The sequence below is a fragment of the Trachymyrmex cornetzi genome, unplaced genomic scaffold (genome assembly GCF_001594075.2).
Source record: "Trachymyrmex cornetzi isolate Tcor2-1 unplaced genomic scaffold, Tcor1.1 scaffold380, whole genome shotgun sequence".
Lineage (NCBI taxonomy): Eukaryota > Metazoa > Arthropoda > Insecta > Hymenoptera > Formicidae > Trachymyrmex > Trachymyrmex cornetzi.
Window position 1 is genome coordinate 520,485 of NW_017298535.1, and position 23,022 is coordinate 543,506.

The following is a 23,022-nucleotide window of genomic DNA, read 5'->3' on the forward strand; positions in this document are numbered from 1 at the left end:
TATATATATATATATATTTATATATGCGACATTGTTAGAACAATTATTTACATAACGCTGTAATAAGCTATGACTAGATATATGTATATATATTATATATATATTGACGCGTTAGGATATAATTTCTGGAAATTTGAATAACGATGGAAAGAGACATAGGTTGGAGAGATCCCGGATTCGCATGCTTTTTTTGCACTTAAACTTTGTTCAACGGCTGATTGCTGCGAAAGCGGTATGGGAAAAATAGCGTGGCTATTACAGCGGCAGCCGATGTAATTGTATTCGTTGTATGTCTACTTTCTTTATGCTGTATACAGTTCTTTTATTTTTTTAAATATGTCTTACGTTATATAATAGTATGTTTGTTACAATTATGATACTTTCGAAGCTGCCATCGACCGCGGCTGCGTCTGCCATTGCAAAGAAGAGAGCGGGATTGAAATGCGAAGCGAGACATTGAGGAGATCCCGGAAAGGAGAAACTGATTGAAAAATGACTTGTCGTACAACAGGGGACGGGGAAGGGTTCTCTCCTTCGCGATTTAACAGGTACAAACGTATTCAAACGTATATACGCGACGAAGACTGGGATAATACTGCAAGTAGAGGAGAGACGGCCGTATAAACTTAATTAATCAGGTAATGTATATATGTATATATACGGTAATATGTATATAATCTAAGTACATAATGTGATATAAAATCTACGTATTATATTCCGGTAGATCAACAACACGATTACGTCTGATTTCCGCTACGCCCGACGCCCTTCAGTACTACCTTCATTATTTTGCGTTAACGTTATCGATAAACGCTGCTTCACGTTCTCCTGCATTTGTGCAAGCATTCTGCTGTATTTTGTACAAGTGTACTCGATGTATTATAGATGAGATAGATATATCGTCGTCGGCCTCCCCGTGCGATCCTCTGGGAACTGCTGGAGGTGATGGGAACATCGTAAAAGGACGGGCAATTCACGGAATTATAATATTTATAATTATGAGAGAGAACGTCTAAAAAGGTACATTATTGACTTCGATTACACTATTAAGGGCACCCTCGAATTGATCGACGTTCGGACAGCGTCCCGAGAAATGGGAGACGAGGGACGCGCGCGTTTCCTATTCCCCCAACCCTCTAGATCACCCCGCGAACCCTGCTAATTACTACTAATAATTGCCACAGGTGAATTGACTCTAAACGACACCGGTTCCCCGAGCGATCGTCGACGTTTCGGCCGACGGTTTCGGGCTGTACGGTAAAAAAAAGTCGACGGAAATTAGACGGGTAGACCCCCTAATAAACTCTAATTGTAAGTTTTTAACGTTCCATTCGTTGATGCTCGAAGTGCGGACCTGCGGGGTCCTTGCGCTCTCCTCGTCAGGGGCGGCTACGACGTCGAGTTTTTACTTTCTAAAGATTTTCCCAGGATGGATTGAACCTTCAACAGAATTGTCACAAACTCCTTATCCTAAAATTCCGTAATTTTTCTCTGATTTCCAGACAAAATGTCATGATTTTCTCTGATGCCTTCAATAATATTTTGAATTTTTTTTGTATTTTCATTCTGATTTGGAAATCGTCAAATATTTTATTGCAATTTAAAGCAATTACTATTAATGTTGCTGACACTACTTGTATTTAATTATTAAGTTGGCAGTAAAAATATAGTATACAGTTTTTCAAAATTGTATACGCATATTAAACTTTTTTACAAAAATTTTAATTTTCCAGATTTTTCCCCGATTTCCTTGACATTTCTTTGATTTCCTTAATTTCCAGTTTTGTGACAACCCTGTCCAATGAATGCGTTTCCGCTAATCGTTGTCGCTAGCCGCTCGTAAAGCCTTCGACCTGCGGGCTCTCGGAGGCTGAAGAAATCCCTAATAATGTGTGCCCCTAACGATTCTTCCCTCGCTTCTTCGTACGCGCGAACGAAATCGTTCGCCAGGTTCGATGCGTCCTCCTCAAATTATGCGATCGACACCGCGGTACAGAGCCCACGAAATCGACGGCGAGACTGGTCCGCTTTTAATGAAGATCTAAGGCGCCTTTTTACTCGGTCGGCGCGGCGCTTCCTAAATTCTGGAAGCCGTGCGTCGATGCGTCCGATGCTGAGACATTCACTTTCGGCTACACTTTCATCTTCGCCTCGGTCGCAGAATATACTTAGAGCCTCGAGATATATTTCGGTCCCTTCGCCATCGGCATCGAACGCATCGCAACGCGAATATATATATATAATAATAATATTCATATGCATAAATCGCTCTAACGCGCTAACAATAACGGACAAACGTAGTGAACAAACACGTTGAACGGTCAATAGTCATTACGCGATCTAAGCCTCTCTTCGCGTTATATTATATATATATATATATTATACGTACGCTAAATTTATATAATTACACTAAAGCGTCTGCGCGATCCTTGCGTACTCGCGATCATCTGATTAAGGAAACAGCCGATTTATTAAAGGTGCAGCCCAACGAGCTGTATCGACAGAATGCTCGCAGGATTCTTAAATATAATTCTAGTAACAATTTATTGGATACATTCGTTAAATGTTGGGGATATATTGGACCAATACTGGGTCAATATTGTACCGATAATTGTGTACTAGGCAAATATATATGAAATAATTTTCTTTTTTAGAAACATTAACTATCCATTCGTATTAACCCAAGTTATTCGTCAAGTAATTTGAATGCAATTTGAATTCGAATATCTTTTAGGCAATATTTTTATCTTTAATATCTCCACCGTACGCGCGCGTGGGCAGTCCGATAATTCAGTGACTTTTTAAAAGGAGACTATATTAAAAAAAGAAATCGAATTTTGATAAAAAAAAGTAAAAATGAAATCACTGATTTATCAAATTGCCTTCGTATATTTAACGTTGTTGAAATTTTAATTTATATTATTGTGATTTTTTATTGGTTTCCGGCCAATCACAACGAATTTAGAATACAAGGAATGCGAAAGGAGTCAATTTTTTTCTTAATTTCGACGCCCGTCTCTTGCGACTCCTGCGGGAATTCCGTCACGCGATTCCGCAGCTCGTCATCGATATCGTCGAATTCCGTCGCGCTCGAAAGATCAAAGGATCCCGGAAGCGGAGGTACGCTGATTACACTGTAGGTGGATGTTTCTCTTGTGCCCGTCCACCCATTTACAAGTGACCCCTTCGCGAATCAGTCTCAAGGAACGCGCAGTATAATAGTGCTGGTTGTAGATACTTTCATCGGATAAGGCTGCGTTAATTATTGTCACTTTCAGCGCTCATTCGCCCTCGTGGAGAACCAATTCTCTCGCACCCTCCCCCTTTCTTCCTCCGTCTCTTTTGGTCACGAATAAAATTTCGCTTGCTCCATCGTTCTCGCGAAGTTTCCGCATATCGTCGATGTCAAAGAATTCGAATTAAGTCTCGGTCACTTGGGAATAATACGCTCGATTTATTCGCGTTGCGCTTCAAAACATTATCTTCCTCTTTCTTTTTTGTTTGCTTCTTTTTTTGGAAAAAAGTGATTTTACGTTTACACTCGCGCTAACGCGGGATCTCCTTTGATCTCGCGAAGTCTCGTTTCTTCCGATCACTTGAATGGCGACAAAAGCACATTTCAATTAAACAAGAATTAAACCATAACTGACTTGTACAGCTAATATTACATTTGTTCCTTTTTTTGTCGTACGACTATTTCAAGCGTGTTAATTGGCTACAGGATAGAGAGATTCTCAGATCTCTCTATTCTATAGACAATCAACCAAAATTTGACACATGTGTCATATGACAAAATATAATATTAGCCTACAACCTGTATACATCGATATACAGATATATCCCAATCTCTCGCATCTTGAAAAACGCGCGAAGATATTTTCTCTTATCTCATATTTTACGCAGTACGTCGCGCTCCGTGATAGAAAATATATTTTAAAAATATACGAGTAGGTGTTATATTCCGAAATCACGTCGGATAATAGGATAAGGATCGCGCTTAACGTTGCGACGACAGTCACAGAGAGAGTCTCTCGCCCGCTTTTGTCGATTATTTCATGTTCGTAACAATTCCACAATGATATCGACTTTCGACAATTCGCACAGTACCGTTAACAGTCTTAACATTTAGCCGCAGATATGACGCTTCTAAGATCTATTCTAACAAGCCGTACTTCTATTGGATTCTTTCTAATATTTAGGATATAAAACGATTAATTGTCAAGACGCATTTCCCTTCCATGGTACTCAGGCATTTGCGCGATATGGATGATATAAAACGTATCACATTTTCTTTTCTATATCAATTCGGACAAGTCTCGCGCGACGTACAATGAGGTCTGTGGCTAAGAGTTAAGATTGGAGAAGTTTGGAACTTTGCGACGGTCGATTTAATGCCGATTTTCTGATTTTAGCAAACAACTGCCGATACTGTCAATACGTCATCTAATAATAATTACAACTTAATAGCCGTATTGCCTGTCCGAAAACTTAGTTGCTTGGAAAAATTCATGTTTCCCATTTACTTTCAGTCAATTGTAAGAAATCGGGACTCGTTAGTCGAACGGAAGCAAGCAAAATACTTTTTTTTGTCGCTTTCAATAGCACCAATGGAATACAATGCCTGTGTACTCACGCGCGAGCACATATTGTCTAGATTCTCTACAACAGCCTAAAAAGAAAAAAAAGCTCAACGACATAAGCCGTTTGCTCTTATCTAAAATCTCGAACGGTCGCTTCAACAATTTCGCAGCAAGCTAAAAGTGCTTCTTTTCGACATGCAGCTACCTTCTAAGCTTATCTGTCTCTCGCTGTCTTCGTTATCAAGTAGGAAGAAGGGGAAAGGGACGTTCGAACGAGGTCGCTGAGCGTTTACGATGATCTACGACCGTGCGTGCGTCATCGTTCGCGGACCAATCGGCCGGAACGATTTTTGCTCCGGACGATCATTCCACGTTTGAGCAAAGCAAAGGTCGGAAACGAACGAGGCGTCTTTGCATTAGAACTTGCTAGCGCATACTGGCGGATTCATCTCGCCGAAGACGTTGAGCTCGTAGAGCGACGCGAACACGATAAATATTAAGTACCAGACCATCAGAACCACGCCGTATCGTCGGTCCAACTTCCAGCCATTGAAGTGCGTTGCCAGCACCAGGAATAACACCGTCGACAGTAGAGAAAGGGTGGAATATGTCAAACCTGATAAGAACGAGATATATAAGCGATATAGAATACAAATATGTACGAGTATGTTTTGCAGAGATAAAGAGATTAAAAAATATATAGATAAATCCGTGTACCTCTGCTGGTAACATTAACGTGCGAGCCGGGCTGTATCATAGCGGTCTGTATGAACCACGGAAGACCGAGGCATACCAGGATGTCGAAAACATTGCTACCTACGGCGTTACTAACCGCCATGTCACCAAGACCCTCTTTAATGACCGCCAATGAGGAAAGGGCATCCGGCACACTCACACCAGCGGCAACGAAAGTCAACCCCATCACGGTGTCAGGAATGCCCAGAGTACTGCCTGCAAAATCAACCACTTTACTAAGATAATTCTATTTGTTGAAAGATGATTCAATCACGAATCAAATGATAGTGTTACCTATAATCGTGATCATCCACACCATTATGTAGCTATAGAAACTGATCCAGATCATCGATATACAAAACGTGAAGGGATACCAGCTCCGCCACTTTTCTTGCCGGCAATCTGGCATTGTCGCCCGGCACATGAAGTGGATGGGATACACGAGGCCCCAAGTGAACAAGGTCCACTTGCTACCGTCCGTCGGCATCACGAGGGGCGATACTTCGTTAGGATCAGGCTCTTTTGCTTTGTAATACTCAGGCTGCCTCGGTGCCGGCGGGTGCTGTTGCTGCTGCTGCTGTTGTTGCTGTTGTTGCTGCTGTTGCTCAATCGTTTCTTGAATGCCATTTCCTGAAAGAAGATAAAGGATACATTCAGATCTCTAGAGAATATACGGAAGATATGAATAAGCAAGATTTTTATTCAATTACCTTCTTGATTCTTCATTTGTTCGGTGACCGGCGAGTTAGGACCAGTGTAGGATAATCGATCCTCCTGTAAGGATCTGTAGCTCACTAGAGCGCTTTCCTCAGCGGGTTCATCGTCCTTCGGCAGGAACGGAATATTGTACGATTTCGCCCAACGTTCCAATTTAACATTGAACGAGAGCGCCACGCAATAAACTGCGTACATGATTAACATGAAGAGGGATTCCATCCTGAAAGAACGTGAATTTTTATTTCATCTATGAGATTTAACGTCGGGCATTTCTAACCGCAATCTGATGTAATTGAATATATGGCGATACTTACCAAGATATAGACTCGTTGTAAATCGTACCGAGCATCACGAGGATCGAAATGGCGTAGAAAAAACAGTCTCGACAGAGAGGCCACCAATTCAACTTTGCGGCCGTCGCGGAGCATAGGCCGCAGATCGATATAACGAACATTATATTGAAGACAGCGCTGCCGATAACGCCACTGACCTGAAACGGAAGAATTTAATTGACAAATTCTGTATTGTGTTAACTAACGAGACGGGCTTACTGTCAAGTGTCAGCCAGATTCATGTGACGCGATAATGAAAATAGTTTCCCTTGTGATTAAAGCAAATAATTTGCTCGCGTACTGGCTTGCGTAATGTTATTTATGTGGTTTACGTTTAACGAACGCGGCGAAGCGTGCGAGACGCGATTAGGCGACCGTAATACTCACTCCGATGTCGTCCTTGGCGAAGAACACGCCGATGATGACTGTCGCCAGTTCGGGCGCAGAAGAGCCTGCCGCCAAAACGACATCGGGAGACAGTCTTAGTTCTGATAAGGATAAAAGATATAATGAATTTATAATACTTATAAATAATATAAATATAAAAATAAATTATTTAAAATAAAAAAAATTGCAAGGATCGTGCATCTTTAATTATTTCAAAGTCGGACATACCGTAAATCTAAAAGTAATCTCTACTTGCAATGAAAAAATACCAGTGAATCAAGACACTCTTAATAACAAATCTCCGCAGTGAAATACAATCCTCTTGCAAAGCTACGCGTAATACTGTAACTCAACGCGAGTTACGGAATTATTGATTTCAATGTGATCGCCGGGGGAGGGGGGGGGGGGGGGGGGATATCCAAGCTCGAAACGAAGTAATCGTCGCAGACGATTGCGAGGCCTAGGAACGTGTAGATAGCAGCCAGAATGTGTATTATGAGCCCGCCGTGTTTCCTGGCTTCGGGGCCCATCAACGGCCGAGGAAACTGCTCTATGGCGGGCGCCGAACAGTTGTTCCTTCGCGGTCTTACCGTGGGGTACGGGTATCTCGTAGTCAATTGGGTGGTTGGAGTAACCTGCTCCATTTAAAATCAAAACGAAAGAAGATAAAACGAATTAATCCTCCGAAACTAACTAAGTGAGCCTATTGAATCCATTCAATTATATTCTTTCGAAGTTAACAATGAGTCTATTGAATTTACTCAATTATATTTTTTTATATTAAATACATCCGCAAAAATTTGAACTATTGCTATTAAAGTAAACTTAGTAATTCTTTTTTTTTATACAAATTATGTTATTTTGATTATTTAAAGTGCCTTTTAGTTAACATAAATTAAATGGATTTCACAGACCCATCGCGTCAGTAACTGTATCAGATTTTGACGTTAGCTTCAGAGGATTAAATTCTTTCAGCATTCAAGTCATTATTATCGTTTATTATTAACCTTAGAGTACTGTACCGGAGTAACAATGAATTCCAAAGAAATTTCAAACTACACTGCTGAGATAGCAGACGACATTTTCGGTTCGGCACTCAATCATGATGGAAGGATAACATGGCGTGTGCAGTTGGACAGTGTCTCTTTCTAAATCTCATAATCCATTCTTATTTTAAAACCGTCTTAAATAATGTCTTAAGATGCTAATACAGTCTTTGGATTGACTTACGACATCTTAAGATTGTACTTAAGACAGACTTAAATGTAAGACTCGACTATGAAGTTGGTACAGAATCTTTCCTTGCACAATCGGAACCAACTTCCAACTTTAATAAGGAAGAGAATGGCGTTAAACAAATTGAATTTAACTAACGCCATTCTCTTCCTTATTAAAAGACGAAAAGATTGAGCTACCACTGAATCCTTCTACACATATACAAAGCATTCTATGCTATGCTAAAGAATTTATTTTTGTATCCCAGTGTGATTTTAGAAGGCAAAAAAAATCATAGTAGTACTCCAGAGTTAATGTAACTTAGGTCGTAATTTAATGTCGCTTAATCATGCGTTTATAATTCGAGCTGTATCTTCGAAGAAAATTATAAAACCTCGTAAAAGTACAAAACCCTCGTAATGCACGTTAATCCGCAATAGTATACGATGCATCACGCCTGACGGTGTTACGCAACTACCACACGTCGTGTATCGCATATCTCAATTTTGATCTATGCGACAACCTTTAATCTTGTTTCCTCGAAATCCGTCCATCCGCGCCGCGAGATACATACAGGGTATGCAAACTACCAACAAGCGAATTGTCACATCGGCAGAATCGAGTAGAGATCACGATAGATAGCTGTCGATTAGCATTGATTGCGAAATGTTAAGCTCATGGGCGGAATGTCAAGTTCTCCTTATAGAGCTTGAGACCGTAACACGACGTTAAGATGGCAAGAGTCAAATAGAATTTGTCAAAATTATATCTTGTAGATTTTTTTTATTTTATTGTATTTCTGTCAATAAAGTGCTGATAGAAATACAATAAAGTTTATTGTGCATCACAGGTTCTACATCAAATTTTATAAGACTTTCTGCAAACAAAAACTGTAATCAATAATAAGCGAAAATTAGATAAGAATAAATCGAATAAGAGAAAGAATTCTATTTTCAAAGCGGATCTTGGTGCTTAATAATATTCATATGTAAGTAGATTTACAATACATTTTTCAGTTCTATAAAGAAAAGGTGATATTTTTCGCAATAAATTATTTGCAGTATTTTAAGATGCTTATTCTAACATTAAATTGATGATCAATGCAATTTGTTGATGTTATATATATTTCCAGATTTATTTTATACATATAATTGCATTTCGACAAATCTGACAAACCAATTTGGAGCGCATGTAGAAAATGTATTTGTAAATCTACATATAAACATTATATTATTATTATGTAAGCATCAAGATCCATATCAACCAAAAATATGATCCTTTCTCTTATTTAAAAAACTGTCACGCGCTTCGTGAAATTGACATTTTCCATTTAGCGGTCTGGCTAGCCGAGTGTGTTTTGTACACTCGTGCCTTGACTTCGCATTTTTTACTTCTCTGTAATTATGCTGTCGGAGGTAGATTTTGTCTACTATCCGTTTCGTTTTCGCGTGGTTGGTCAGGTATTAATCAAAAGAAGAAGAAAAAGAAGAAAGAGCTGTTCGTATATCACGACAGAGGCTTAAATTGTGGCACTTACCGTGGTGGTGCTATTTTGACCATGTTTTGGTGGTAGTGTCTCGGTTTCCTTTTCCTTGATTTTGGTTTCCTTAGATAGATCTCTCACGCCCGTCTCGGTTTTCGCGCGTCCATGACCCTTTGACGTTTCGGTTTTGGATCCCTCCGTATGGCCTGTCTTCCTCGATTCCTCCCCGGCGACCGTCGAGTCTTCCTCTATCGGTTCTTCCTCCTCGGTGGAGATGATCGGAGATACCGGTGACTCCGATGTCCATTTCGCAGAACTCGATGACGGCATTACTGTCGTCTCGGTCGAAGAAGGAACTTTCGTGGAGGAGACATACTGCATGAGGACGTAAATCAGGAAGAGGCCCAATCGTAAAGGCCACCTCCTGCGACGCGCCTGCAGATTACGCGACCTGCATCTCATTGTCTGCAACTGGAACGATCAATTAACATTCGGTAATCGTAAATTAGCATCCCTCTCTCTAGCTCTCGCTCTCTCGCTTTATGTTATTAAATTTTCGACTTTTATAAACACTTTTCGTTTAGATTCCTCTCCTTACACAGACTCTATACATACACACCCTGCGCTGTCACATCTATATTCTGTTATTTTTATTTTATTTTATTTTTCAATATAAATATAATGAAACAAAGGAGAAGGAGATCAAAGGAGAACTCGATTATTATATAACTTAATTTTGCAATACTATGAACTGCTATCATCATATTCAGTTACACTGAAGAGGACCCAATACCAGAGTTCGTCTGTATTTAATTAAATTATAATATATATTTACACACGAATAACTTGTGTCGGCTCATATCGGCTTTTCTGTTGTGTCATCATATTTGTATTGTATATCTGAGAAGCCTCTATTTGTTTAAATTTTATATCGTTATTTTATTTTTATTTTAAATTTTCTTTTAGTTTATTTCTTTATTACTGTAAGGCTTTTAGATCGTGTATTTCTGTGTCGAATAGTATAACTATACAATAATGTGTCTTGACGCTTGAAGGGACTATTGTTCCCCGTGTTCATAGTCAGGCCTTATATTTAAGGCTTCTTTAAATTTATCTTCAGATACTTTACGAATTATTTCATTGGCTACCGAGCATCTAAAGAGAAATTTAAGGAAGCCTTAAGTACAAGATCTGACTATGAATACGGACATAAGTCTCAGGACGCAAAATAAGTAGCGATTCTCTCTTTTTCTCTCTCTTTCTCTTTCTCATCTAAAAATAAGCGCAACCCATACAGCAAAAATTTCCGAAATACATCAGACAGATATCCTAAAGATATCACATATCCCAAATATATCTTTAAGATATCTCTAAGTTGTATTTCTGATACATTTGCTGTGTGGAAACTTAAATCGGGATAATTCCAGCACGTCTCTTCGATATCGAGAAGATTCTACTTCTTTTTAATTTTTTTTTCTTACACAGTTAGAGGAGCCGAGATCCTCGAACCAATTATAGGGGAAAAGCGAGCTCTATACACAAACGCGGAAATAGAAGTAATTTCGTATCGGTCGTAAGTTTTATACCAAGTCACATCGAGTTAGCTCGCACCCGTTACGAGGACACGAACGACCTTCGGTGACGTGATATCCCGTCGTCTTTGAAATGGCAGATAGCAACCCCTCGTGCGAAAGCGCCCGTCTTTAAGACCGACTTTATCCCGGTGTTTCATATCTCGACCGTGGGTCTTTACATCGTCCCAGCCCGCTTTATCGACGTTTCTCTTAAGTGGCATGTTTGCTAGCTCCAATCTGGCTGTGTTTAGAAACAGTTCCACCTGTGCCACATTCGTTATGATTATCGATGTCGCGTGCCCCAGCTCAGGGAAATCACGTCATGGACGTCATATGACACGGCACCCACGTACTGTTCAGACATGTATATGGATGCCGTGTGTAGACACATATGGCCTCTAAGTAACAAAACTATCGTCCGTATGCACGTATTGTCATTAAATACAACGCGACTGGGTAAATCGATGATACTCGTCTCTCTCGTATGCGTAAACTATGTCCCTCTAAGAAAAGTAAACCCTATCTGCCAAACAGAGCGTTCCGTTTTGATTGCGCTTAAGCGAATTCCCAATAACGCGATACAACCTCTCTAATCTTTCGAATGATCGCCGGCATTTTTATTGAAATAAATATGACCTTTCAAATACGAAATTGTTCGTATTATAGTGGATATCAGAAATTTCATGCCGACATGTAATTTTACGATAATTTTTGTCAATCTGTTTTTCAATTTTTGTAATCAATTTAAATATATTATGTACGCGTATATTAAGAATGTATCAGCTGTATAGTCTCTGCAACAAAATTACTAGAATTAGAAATTTATACCGTATAAAAACGATTATTTATTATACTATACAGATATAGAATTATATCTTCTAACAAAACATTCATTTTTATACAGATATAGAATTATATCTGTATAAAAATGAATGTTTTATATCACTGATATCAGTGCCAAGTATGCCACTGGTAATCAGTGAATTAAATGTGAGATCCCTAACCTAGCTAATCTTTATTCTAGTGATCTAACTAACCTTGTTTTAGTGCTTAAATTCAATGAATATGGTATTGAAAGATTGAAATTAATACGCAAATATCAGTATTTTAGTTATTAATGCTCAAATATTCTTCCTTTTTTAGTTGAACTTCATTGATTATCAGTGCCAAGTATGCCACTGGGTAATTAGTGACTATCCACTGATTTAGATTTAGGGAATATATATGAAACAATTCAATAACATCATTTAAACTATAAAATTGTATTGGTAAATACTGTCAAGTATTTATACACGACAATATTTATATTTAACATAATTTTATAGTTTAAATAAAAATGTTCTCATTCTATCTTAATTATATTAAAAACATGTCTACTTTTTATTGAAATAATTTATAGCTCAGGTTCAAAATTATTGCGATACTTTTTGTATCATTTTCAAATACAATATAGGAAAAAATCATAAAATTAATAAAAGTATATGAATCAATGTAAGCCAAGATAATAATGTTATAACACATGTTGTAACATAAGATAATAATGTTATAATTGTATATTATATGTTATAATTATACATTATGTGTTATAATTACATATAATGACAATAATGAATAACAATGTTTTATTAAAAAAATTTACAGATAATTATTCAAACATGCAACATATTTCCGTACTTCGATTATATTTATTGCGTCATAATGCTCAATAATTATTTGTAAATCTTTTTGCTTTACACTAAAGAGAGCCCAAATTGGAGCGGAAATATTGTTATTCATTATTGTCATTAATATAATTTCATACAAACTATTATCTTGTGTCAGCTACATTGGCTCACATTTTTATTAATTTTATGATTTATTTCTTTAAAGCCTTATTATCTTATATATTGTGTTTAAATATAGAAAAATCTGTAATCTTTCCATAATTTTTTATCTTCTTAAAAAAATATGTATATTACATCCTTAAGTAGGTACTTGTAGATCTCTATTTGTAAAGATTCTTTATTTGAGCAATACAATAAAATTACTCAATGGTCGGAAACTTTCAGTAGCCACACGGAGAAAAATATTTGGTTGAATTAACTGGAATTGTGGTGGAAAATAAACGATCCATAATTCTATAGTTAAGTTTACCAGATTTCTAGTTAAATTTACTAGAATTCTGGTTATTTCAAATGGAATTCTGGTAGATTTGGAATTGGTTATTTCAACCAGAATTCTGGTAGACTTAATCCTAATAGCACAGATCTCCAAGGGATGTTCCAAAGAATATTCAGAGGATATCCCTATGTCCTAAGAACGTTCACCAGAACGTCCTTGGAATAAAGTGTGCTATTAGGGAACCAGAATTCTAGATCGTTCATCTTCCTAGAATTCCAGTTAATTCAACCAAATATTTTTTTCCGTGCACGGTATACCCTCTATTTGTCGTAATTTTATCGCGAATTCGAGATTTTCGATATTCGCGATATAATTGATAAATATGCTACGTAGTAAATTACGCGAGATATACTAGTAAACGAGAAACATTCGCGGTAAAATCATTACATTAACGTTTTCCGCGAGTATAATTAAAGCCACCCTGGAGTCCCACGGCTCCAAGAGCCCTCGAGAGGATTTCCATCGGTGTGTCGCGCACGGAGATAATTCGCCGCATTACGCAATCGCAACGAGCATGATTCATTAGTGATCAAAGACACATATATATACGCGGACATCCGGTATAGATGCGAATCGGGATGAAAGTCGGACACGTGTAATCCTATAAATGCGTACATGCAATAATTTTCACACAATGTAAAAGTGACAAGCGCACTCGAAGGTCGTTACGGGATATATCGGATTGTCTAATTGCCATCGGCAAAATTAATTTACACCCACATATACGAGGTGTCCTATTCGTGCTTATGAAAGGGCAAACTCTCTTCATGGATGAAGAGGTCAGGGAGTGAGGATGGTTCGCCATTGGCCTCGTGATTTTCAACACGATTTTTATTTCACCTTACGAGCCCTAAAATAAAATTCTGCCACGATAAAACTTGTTAACGGGCTTTTCGGGTCGCTTATTCGCCGTTCTAAAATCTCGTCGCTGGAAAGTCCTCGATCTTTCACGCTTGACTTTTCGATACACCCCGTATATATAGGGTGATGGAATAACAAACAATTTTCGCAATGCGACCCGCGCGCTCGAACGCGCTCTCTATATAAATATAACTTTCAGATTAATCTGGAAAGTGGCATTATATCAGCTTTTCTCTTCAATGTGAAAGAATAATCTGTTAAATTAATCCCTTTTCCCCGACGACCGCCACTGGTTACGCGATTAACATTTGCGTTGATTATCAATTTCATGAAATTTATGTCGACGCTAAAATTATTACACCGCACTCCGTAAATAATCGTAACCATAATAAAGTGTATCTCGTATTCCGACGCGACTCTGTCAATAACATTACATATCAATAGAAAATACGCGTCAATAGAAAATCCGACAAAATGGATACTACTATACTATTGATATTAATTATAACAGACAGGTACATGCAATTCTTATTCGAGCGATTCTTTTATATATCAAGAATAAATTCCAATAAAAAATTGTAATAAAAAAAATTGCGTTGAGATAAAAATGTTATGCGACAATTAATATATTTTAATCAAATGTAGTAACCCCCACGCACAGAGAAATATATAAAAATTCAATAATTCCTCTGTACCTCTATCTTTCTCTTTTTGCGTATAAAAATCTCTCTTTTATATATATGTAAATCTCTCTTTTATATATAAAAATAGCTGATCGAGATGAAAGAGTCCGGCGCTACCTATATATCACAATAAAGATACCGCACGTGTATGATTTGTGGAATCGATATACTTATCGAGACTCAAGAACGAAAATGCGTTAATTGGTGACGTATTCATGTATCCTTTTACAAATTGGACGTAATATACAGGGAGTCGATTATTTATCTTCAAGCTAGATGAAGATTACAAAAGAGCGAATTTACTAGAATATTTACAATTGTATTGGTCAAATAAATTTTACTCACTTTTGTAATTTTTTTCATCTCGTTTCTAGAACTGCGTTCAAAAACACTACTCGAATACCTCTGAGTATCATTTCATTCTTGTTTTAACATTCGATAAAAAACAAGAATAAAATGATACTCAAAGGTAATCGAGTAGTGTTTTCGAACGCAGCCCACGGGATCGATTATCTCGTTTGAACGAAATAAAAATTACAAAAGAGCAAATTCACTAGAAGTTGGGTAATGAAATTATAAATATTCTAGTGAAGTTGTTCATTTTTGTAGTTTTAATCTTATTTCAAGATATACAATCGACCCTCTGAAATCGAGTATTATAGAATACGTATTATAGAATTATTCGGAATGGTCGAATGGATTCCGCGATCGGAATTATTCAATTACTCCTTAAATTTTTATTGTGTGTTTTTAGGGAAAACAGAATAATTCCGATCCATTCTGACTTGTTCCATAAATATCCTGATCGAAGAATACGATGTTGGCCAAATACTAGAAGTCCTCGCTTTGCGGCCGCTTTTTCGCATGGAAGTTGCGTTATCAATCTTTACTAGATATTTGCACACTCTATTTGCGTAAGGTTTGCACGCTATACAGTCATTACGTTCAACTTACGGAAATTTTCATGATTGTCAAAAAGCAATATGAGAAACTCTAAATGTTTATTGTGACACGAGGCTGTCCTTTCAATTTTTTTTGTACGCTAAAAAAAGTATTATTGAATCAGCGATTTCTCGGAATCTTTCTCATAAATTTTACTCGGAGAATCGCTCCATAATCAAAATTTTCCTTCTGTTTTATAAGCGAATCAGAATATAACATTTCATTATAATCTTACTGTTCGCGCGAGTTTAATCTTATTGTTAAAACATTGCTAGTATACAATCCTCTAGTTTACGAAAAAAATCAAAATCATTTATACATCGTCCGCTCTGTTTTGCATTTTGCATCAAACAACTTAAGAGAAAATACACAAGGAATAGAACCTGTTCGACCCAGTTACATTTCTCACATTCTTCTTTCTTTAATGCACTTGCAATATAAATATTTACAAGTACTTGCGCCTGCAAAATGCAACCGCCCCGTTTTAGACGCGGAAAGTGTGAGAGGAGGATCGCGAAACCGAGCGAATCTAAAATCTAAGAGCAATATTCGCAAGTCGTATTTCTTATTGAAGAAACTCTCAAGACAAATTAAGTAAAGGAGACCATATTCGCTCAAAGTAGGTCTTAAGCAGTGCTTAATATTTTAGTGAATGTTACGATTTCCAGCTGAAAAACAGGAGAAACTCTCGCAGGCAAAACTCATTTGCGCGTATATGCGCCGGAAACCAAGTCGTTCGCCAAGAGACCGAGAGACCTTCCGCAGGTTTTCGATCTTTCCGGAGCAATCTGTCCTTCCTCGGCACATCGATGAGACGAGGGGGGACCAGGCGATAGGATATCGCTATCACTTGCTCCGATAATGGAACCGATAACGAACTGGTGACCCGATTTCCCGTGTTCCAACAGGAAGATTCCGCGCGCTTCGTGTTATCCGGCTTACCCCTTTATCGCCGTGCATCGTCGCCGTCTGCTGTTATGTGCCGCGAGCACCGTACTCCAGCCGGAAGACCCGAGGGTGTACCACCGGATATAGGTAGCGCGACACTGATATTAAAACTAGGGTAGCGACGATGCGTCCGCTGCCGCCGCGAGCTCCCTTATCACTTCGTCACGTAACTCGTATCCCACGGAAAGAGGAGGCGAAGGTGGAGGAAGAAGATGAGCGGGCGAGGGTGGGCCCGCGAGACTCGTCCGAAATCCTTGTTTGAGGGAGTCTCGTCCGCCACGCTGCCCACGATCGCGCTCGAATTATCGATTCGAACGTGAAAACCCGCCCGCCGGCGCCGTCTTCGTTTTCGTCGTCGGTCGTCGTCGTCGTCGTCGTCGTCGTCGTCAGCGTCACCACAGCGATGTTCCGTCGATCCCTCGTGTCCGCGTACGATCGCGCGTGTCCCACCGGGATCAACCGGGCATCCCGGTGCCGCGCACACGTATTTACGCCCCGCGGCTGCGACTCGGCCGTCCCCCTCACTGTCGCTGTCACGGCCTGGCCTCGCCGTCTCGGCGCACGGCCATCGTGCGTGTGTGTATCACCTACGTATCTCTCTCCCTCTCGCCTCTCCCGCTTGCTCCCGCTCCTTCTCCCTGACGTGCACCAAGCTCTCTCTCTCTCTCTCTTTCTCTCTCTCCCCCTCCCTCTTCTTCCTACCTTGCACCCCCTCCTCGTTCCTTTGACGCGCGAACGACACGCCGTGGCGCCGCATCCTCGTCCTCGCCCTTCCTCCTACCCCGCAACCCTTTAGTCCCTTTACTGTATTAGCGCTTGCCCGGGGTGGCTGCTCACCACCCTCGCGCGATTGAATGTCACCATTGATCCCATTTCTTTCATCGATATTTTTCAGGCACATCGATTAGTGACCGCCGTGTACGGCTCGACAAACGTTATTGCAATCTTGAATGAATTTTGCTAATTAATTTAATTTAATTCCAATTGCTAATCCATATTGAGACGATATCATATTATCTGAGCGCGATTCGTTGGCGCCTGAAAGAAGATTCGGGGAATCGCGCCCCCGATTCCGATCCGCACCTACGCGCACGCTTTCGTTCCCCCTTCGTTCAACCCCTCGTCCATCCCGATAATACACCGTCGACGGTGACGTCGAGACGCTTGCGCGTGATACGTCACCGGTTAATCCCTCCGCACCCTCCTGATCGTTCATTGCACTTACTCACGTGGGGGAGGAAGTGGGGGAGCAGAGATGGAACCGATGCTATTTTTTAGATATCGATAGAATAAAAAAATTGCTATAATTTCAACGTACTAAATTTTCCTAATTAATAACGAATTAAACGCACTAGTGCATAATATAGTTATACACTAATTTAATTTGTATAAGTAAAATGCAAATATTTCGAATTATAAAATAGATTTTATTTAACAACATAATAAAATATATTGAGGATTTCATGATTTAATCCATTCTTATATTTATATTAAATACACATTTTTATATCAATTTGTGTACGACGGCTTTAATATGCACTAGTGCGCACTGAGTGCGTTCTATCAAATTCGCTATTAGATTGATATATTTGATATATTTGATATTTTATTTATAATTGACATTTTTCGGCGATTATCATCCGCAAGAAAAGACAGCGATTGCATGTTTTTATTTTCATTATTAAATTATGTAATTCACACTTTTGAATTTTGAATTAATATCGACTAATAAATAATTTATAATCTTTGACCGCGAAGACGTTCATTGCCCCCGAGATTGCAAAGTCGTTCAACCTCTTCGTGAAAGAGCCGCGGCTAAAATTATCAGGGATGGCGATATAGCTCGGTATTATTGAACCATAGACTATATCCGGTCTAGCATTGGCGCCAAATATAGCGAGATATCCGACATTGCGACTTACGATATATGTTGCTTGTTGGTGCTTCGATTAACTCGAACAAAGAAATATTTTGAGTGAAACTCGCCTCGCGCGGCGAATTGTCAAAACGGTTTTATGTATAAAATCTAATCAGATTTTCACGATTTGGATAATTTTATCCTGTCGATATTCCAACAATATCTATATTTAATTATAAAGCTATGAAATTCATAGTAAGATTCATGTAAGATATATAAATATATTTTAAAATGATCAAAATAGCACTTTCTGTGTAAAATCTGATGAAATTTTCACGATTTTAATCATTTTTACTTTATCCTGTCAATACTTCATTAATGTCTATATTTAATTATAGAGTGAGGGATAAAATCCATAATAGGATTTGTGCAGAATATACAAATATATCTTAATTTCTTACAGGTAAAGGATAAATTTTATATAATTTTTTTTATGAATAAGAAACATATAACTAGCTTGTTACATGGGGTTCTGATGAAACTTTACGGAATAACCACCACTATTAGGATCCTTCTCCAATTCAAAGTTATTCGTAGAAAGGCCGAAAGGTTTCAAAACCATGTTTCCTAGATCCTTCAGTTTACCCAACATTTCTGTCTTCAGTTTCTCGTTTCTTTCGTCAATTAATGGAGGTAACCTCTGAAAAAACAAGAAATTATAATATTAATAAATTACAAAAATATAATTTTGCTTTTTAAATATATTCTTAACTTTTAAACTGTTAGATTTTGACGCACAATTCTAATATTCACAAGTAATCCACTATAATATTTACCATTGTTATTTAAAAAATTTAAGTAAAAATTGAGTTTTAGAGAAAAGAAATTTACTTATCTCATTTTTTAAGAGATAAAGGAATAAAATTAATTTATTGTAAAATAAAGACAAATAAATAAAAAATTATTATATATATCATATATAAAATACACAGTCACTCTTTTTTTTTGTAATTATTACTTGAATGTACCAACACTTTAAACACGTTTTTTCCTAAAAAATTGATCTTTATTACAAGCCGCGTTATAAAAAAAATTCATATTTTGAATAAATAATAATTATACATTACCCTGACAGCATGATTAGCTTCTGTGTGACTAGAATCAAATGTTAATACTTTCTTGTAGTCTTCTAATGCCTCATCCAATTTTTCCGTCTCTTCATACAACTGTGCTCTTCTTATATATGCCTTTACATAATTTGAGTTTAATTCAATGGCTTTGGTACAATCAGATATCGCCGAATCCTTCTCTGTCTGAAAACAATAACTTTTTAATAACAGTTACAAAGTACATAAACACACAGTATTAATCAATGAATGCATCTTTGACAATCACCTGACATTTCGCTTTTGCTGCTGCTCTATTTGCATACAATATAGATCTTTCTTTGCTATATGCTAAAGGACAAGTTTGTAATCCTTGTGTATACTGCGATATCGCCTGTACATATTCACCATTTTTGAAAAGCTCGTTGCCTGCCTGTTTTAGAGTCTCTGCTTCATTTTTCAATGTCTGCAAAAGTAGATGAATTGCAACATACAAAAAATAGTACTAAAAGGGCTCTTTCTAGAAACACAGATGTAACACAGTGGATCACATTACGTCCTTATAACTTGTCAATGTTAACCCTACAACAGCACCTTAGAACAACACATATGAATCATTTGTGTCAGACATGATTTTGAAGCTCTTAAAGTGCTCGAAAAATTCTGTAAAAATTCAAATATGTTTTTTAAGGTCTCACTACATCATTCTGCTATGTAAACATTGGAAAAAAGTTTGGAAGTTGTAAATATCATGCAAGTATATAAAAAATAAAAACTGTTTAAAGTGGCATGAATATAAATGACCCATGTATGCCGTTGGAGAGTTGAACAAAAATCAGTTAAACAAAGGTGCTTTCCATTTGGTGACAAATATCTATCTTTGTTACTCATTAGAATGCCAAGATGAAATGATATTTGTGTCGACTTGTGTCGCTAAATGAAAAGTATCTAATGAAGATGATCACTGTATTACACTGTCTCTTGCTAAAAAGCAAAGAATTGCAAGAGAGATGTCTTTAAAAATATCATGGACATACTTCTTGCTCACTTTCTGTGAGTAACAGATCTCTATCCTTAAGGAGCTCTTCGTCTACATCCTCCTCTCTATTTTGTGCATTATCATTATTATCCTCATTGCATTCCTTATCTACGACGTCCCATGGATCGCCCTTCGCTCGCGCGTTCGCATCGGAAGAATCGTCCACTCGGATGCAGGAACTTTCTAGATCTCTGGTGAGTTCTTCTATGACCTCTTCGTTGGATTGTAGTCTCTGCGATTTGTCATCCGAACTCGCCATCCTATGGTGTCCACCGTTAAATGAAATAAATCTTACGGAAATGAGAATGAATATGTCAATACGTGTAGGGTATCAATGAATATGTACACGCAAATCAGCTGTGCGACGAAAATAACCTGAAATTGGTCTTTAAATAAAAAAGAAGATGCATACACACATTACACACGCGCGGCACTCTGACGTTTGCTTTGCCCGAAGTGTCTCTTGTGACGAATGATAGATCGCGCTTGTCGTTTGATTTCCAGCCAACTTCGCTCAGCTGCTTTCCGTTTTTCATAGTTGCACTAAGCTGCACTTTCTGCACTTGAAACGGCAGATCTATCTGGACCCTGGACCTATCGCTGCGCTCGACTACATTTAACCTTTATATTTCGCTTTTATCAAATAATGAATATGTATATCTATTTCATTTTAAGTATACGATACGATAAGTGTATAAATAATCACAAAAGCCTGAAATAAGATCAAGATTGAATAATAATTAGTTTATTATAATTAGTACAATTACTATTAAACAATTAATAGGTAATTATTTAAGTAAAAAATAAATCAACAAATTAATAACTTTTAACTTAATTTAATTAATTTCAAACGAGTTAATTATTAATTGTAACTATTCCAGCAAACGAGAATGGATTGAAATGGATTAAAATGGATTCAGATTTTCAGAAATATGGATTCATGAATGTTAAAATGAATCCTTTTCAATCCTGAATGCATTTTTATTCATTTATAGGAATTGCATAAAACAAATGTCTATTTCTTTTCAATCTTGAATGCATTTTTATTCATTTATAGGAATGACATGGAATATATTTCTATATATACTTTTCAATCTAAAAATAATATTTTATAATATTTTGTGTGCATCGTGAATACTGTTTAATTTAAAATTCTGAATAGAAAATGCAATTTTTTTCAATCCAGTTGAATCTAGTCCGCTGGTGGTGTCGGAATTATAAACGAACAATCACGAGGAGTCAGAAGGTGTTGGAAAGAATAGAAACTGAGAGCGATATAAATGAGATATGCTTCTGAGCTTTATTCGAGAACAACTGAACTTGGTCGTTAAGCGATAGATATACACAGGTACCGAGAGACAATCGTCGCTTCGCGAGAAAAGAAAGAAAGATTGAGAATGTATACATATATGTGATGCGAAATAAACAGCTGATAGGTAGATACTGTCTCGAATTCTAACCGCGTCGGTACCGAGAATAAACGTGTTTTGAACATAATAGCTGCTGACCGAAATAAGCGTTGAAATTAACTCGACAATGAGCACAAGAATTTGACAATATTATTTATATGCTTCTGAAAATGCTATGATGATTTAAAAGAATTAGCGCACTGAGTTTTTATTGAATTTAGTCCAAACAACTACGTAAATATGTACAAACATTACATGTGTAAATTCCTTATTTTTAATTAATAAATATTAATTGCTTTATGTTTATTTTATATTAATACGTTTCCTTTATTATACAGCCAACGTATATTTTTTGTATAAAAGTTTTAAAATAATAACTATAGAATTTCATTTAATTACTATACTCTTTAATTTATTTAAACTTTTACATGTATAAAAATATTTTATACGAAATCTATTCATTTTTATGGATTTAAAATACGGATTCGAATGGATTAAAAATTTCAAATCCATTTCAATCCATTTTCGTTTGCTGGGATATTTCGTAAAACATTATTTTAACTTGCAAAGTTGGTTTTTATAAATTAAAATCTTTTTTGTCTTTAAATGTCAATATTATTTCTTTTTTCTAAAATTTTAAACATTAAACAAATTTTAAAAAATCCATAATGGATTATGATGGACATATAATTGCTAATACAAAGTTCATAATCATGATAACGTGTAATTGCTAATACATTTGTTTTTTATTTAAATTACTAGCTGCTTTTTATTCATTAATTCCATTTTTTTTCTTTTTTTTTCTATAACGTCTATTAATTATTAATTATTAATGTGTATTTTCTTTTAAATGCAAAATTATGAATGCAGCTTTCAAAAAACAGGTACTTTTCATAACATTGAAGGAGTTTAGATTATAGATCTGACGGTATCGACTATATAATTTGGTAGTTCTGTAGAATTTAGAAATAAGAGTTTTCTCTGACAATGAGT

At 37.1% G+C, this 23,022-nt stretch overlaps 2 protein-coding genes across 4 annotated transcripts; both read right to left on the reverse strand.

The window, feature by feature from the left end:
* Positions 1–2,350: 2,350 nt before the first annotated feature.
* On the reverse strand, positions 2,351–17,294 carry LOC108763733 (probable sodium/potassium/calcium exchanger CG1090). The gene is made up of 9 exons (XM_018511590.1): positions 16,612–17,294; positions 9,504–9,920; positions 7,169–7,386; positions 6,752–6,866; positions 6,347–6,522; positions 6,026–6,252; positions 5,610–5,945; positions 5,298–5,531; positions 2,351–5,196 (listed from the first exon to the last, which is right to left on the reverse strand). Exons 1-9 carry the CDS (start codon positions 16,627–16,629, stop codon positions 4,997–4,999), a joined length of 1,941 nt encoding a protein of 646 aa, XP_018367092.1. The 5' UTR covers positions 16,630–17,294; the 3' UTR covers positions 2,351–4,996.
* A 1,561-nt stretch (positions 17,295–18,855) lies between these two features.
* Ttc1 (Tetratricopeptide repeat domain 1) lies at positions 18,856–21,153 on the reverse strand. 3 transcript variants are annotated; one of them, XM_018511563.1, is made up of 5 exons: positions 20,967–21,153; positions 20,619–20,880; positions 19,871–20,047; positions 19,603–19,788; positions 18,856–19,175 (listed from the first exon to the last, which is right to left on the reverse strand). In XM_018511563.1, the coding sequence occupies exons 2-5, from the start codon at positions 20,877–20,879 to the stop codon at positions 18,996–18,998; spliced, it is 804 nt and encodes a 267-aa protein (XP_018367065.1). In that variant the 5' UTR covers position 20,880; positions 20,967–21,153; the 3' UTR covers positions 18,856–18,995. The 3 variants fall into 3 exon arrangements, with proteins under 3 accessions (XP_018367065.1, XP_018367066.1, XP_018367064.1); XM_018511564.1 differs by having other exon boundaries at positions 21,033–21,056; XM_018511562.1 differs by having other exon boundaries at positions 20,619–21,153.
* Between the last annotated feature and the right edge of the window lie 1,869 nt (positions 21,154–23,022).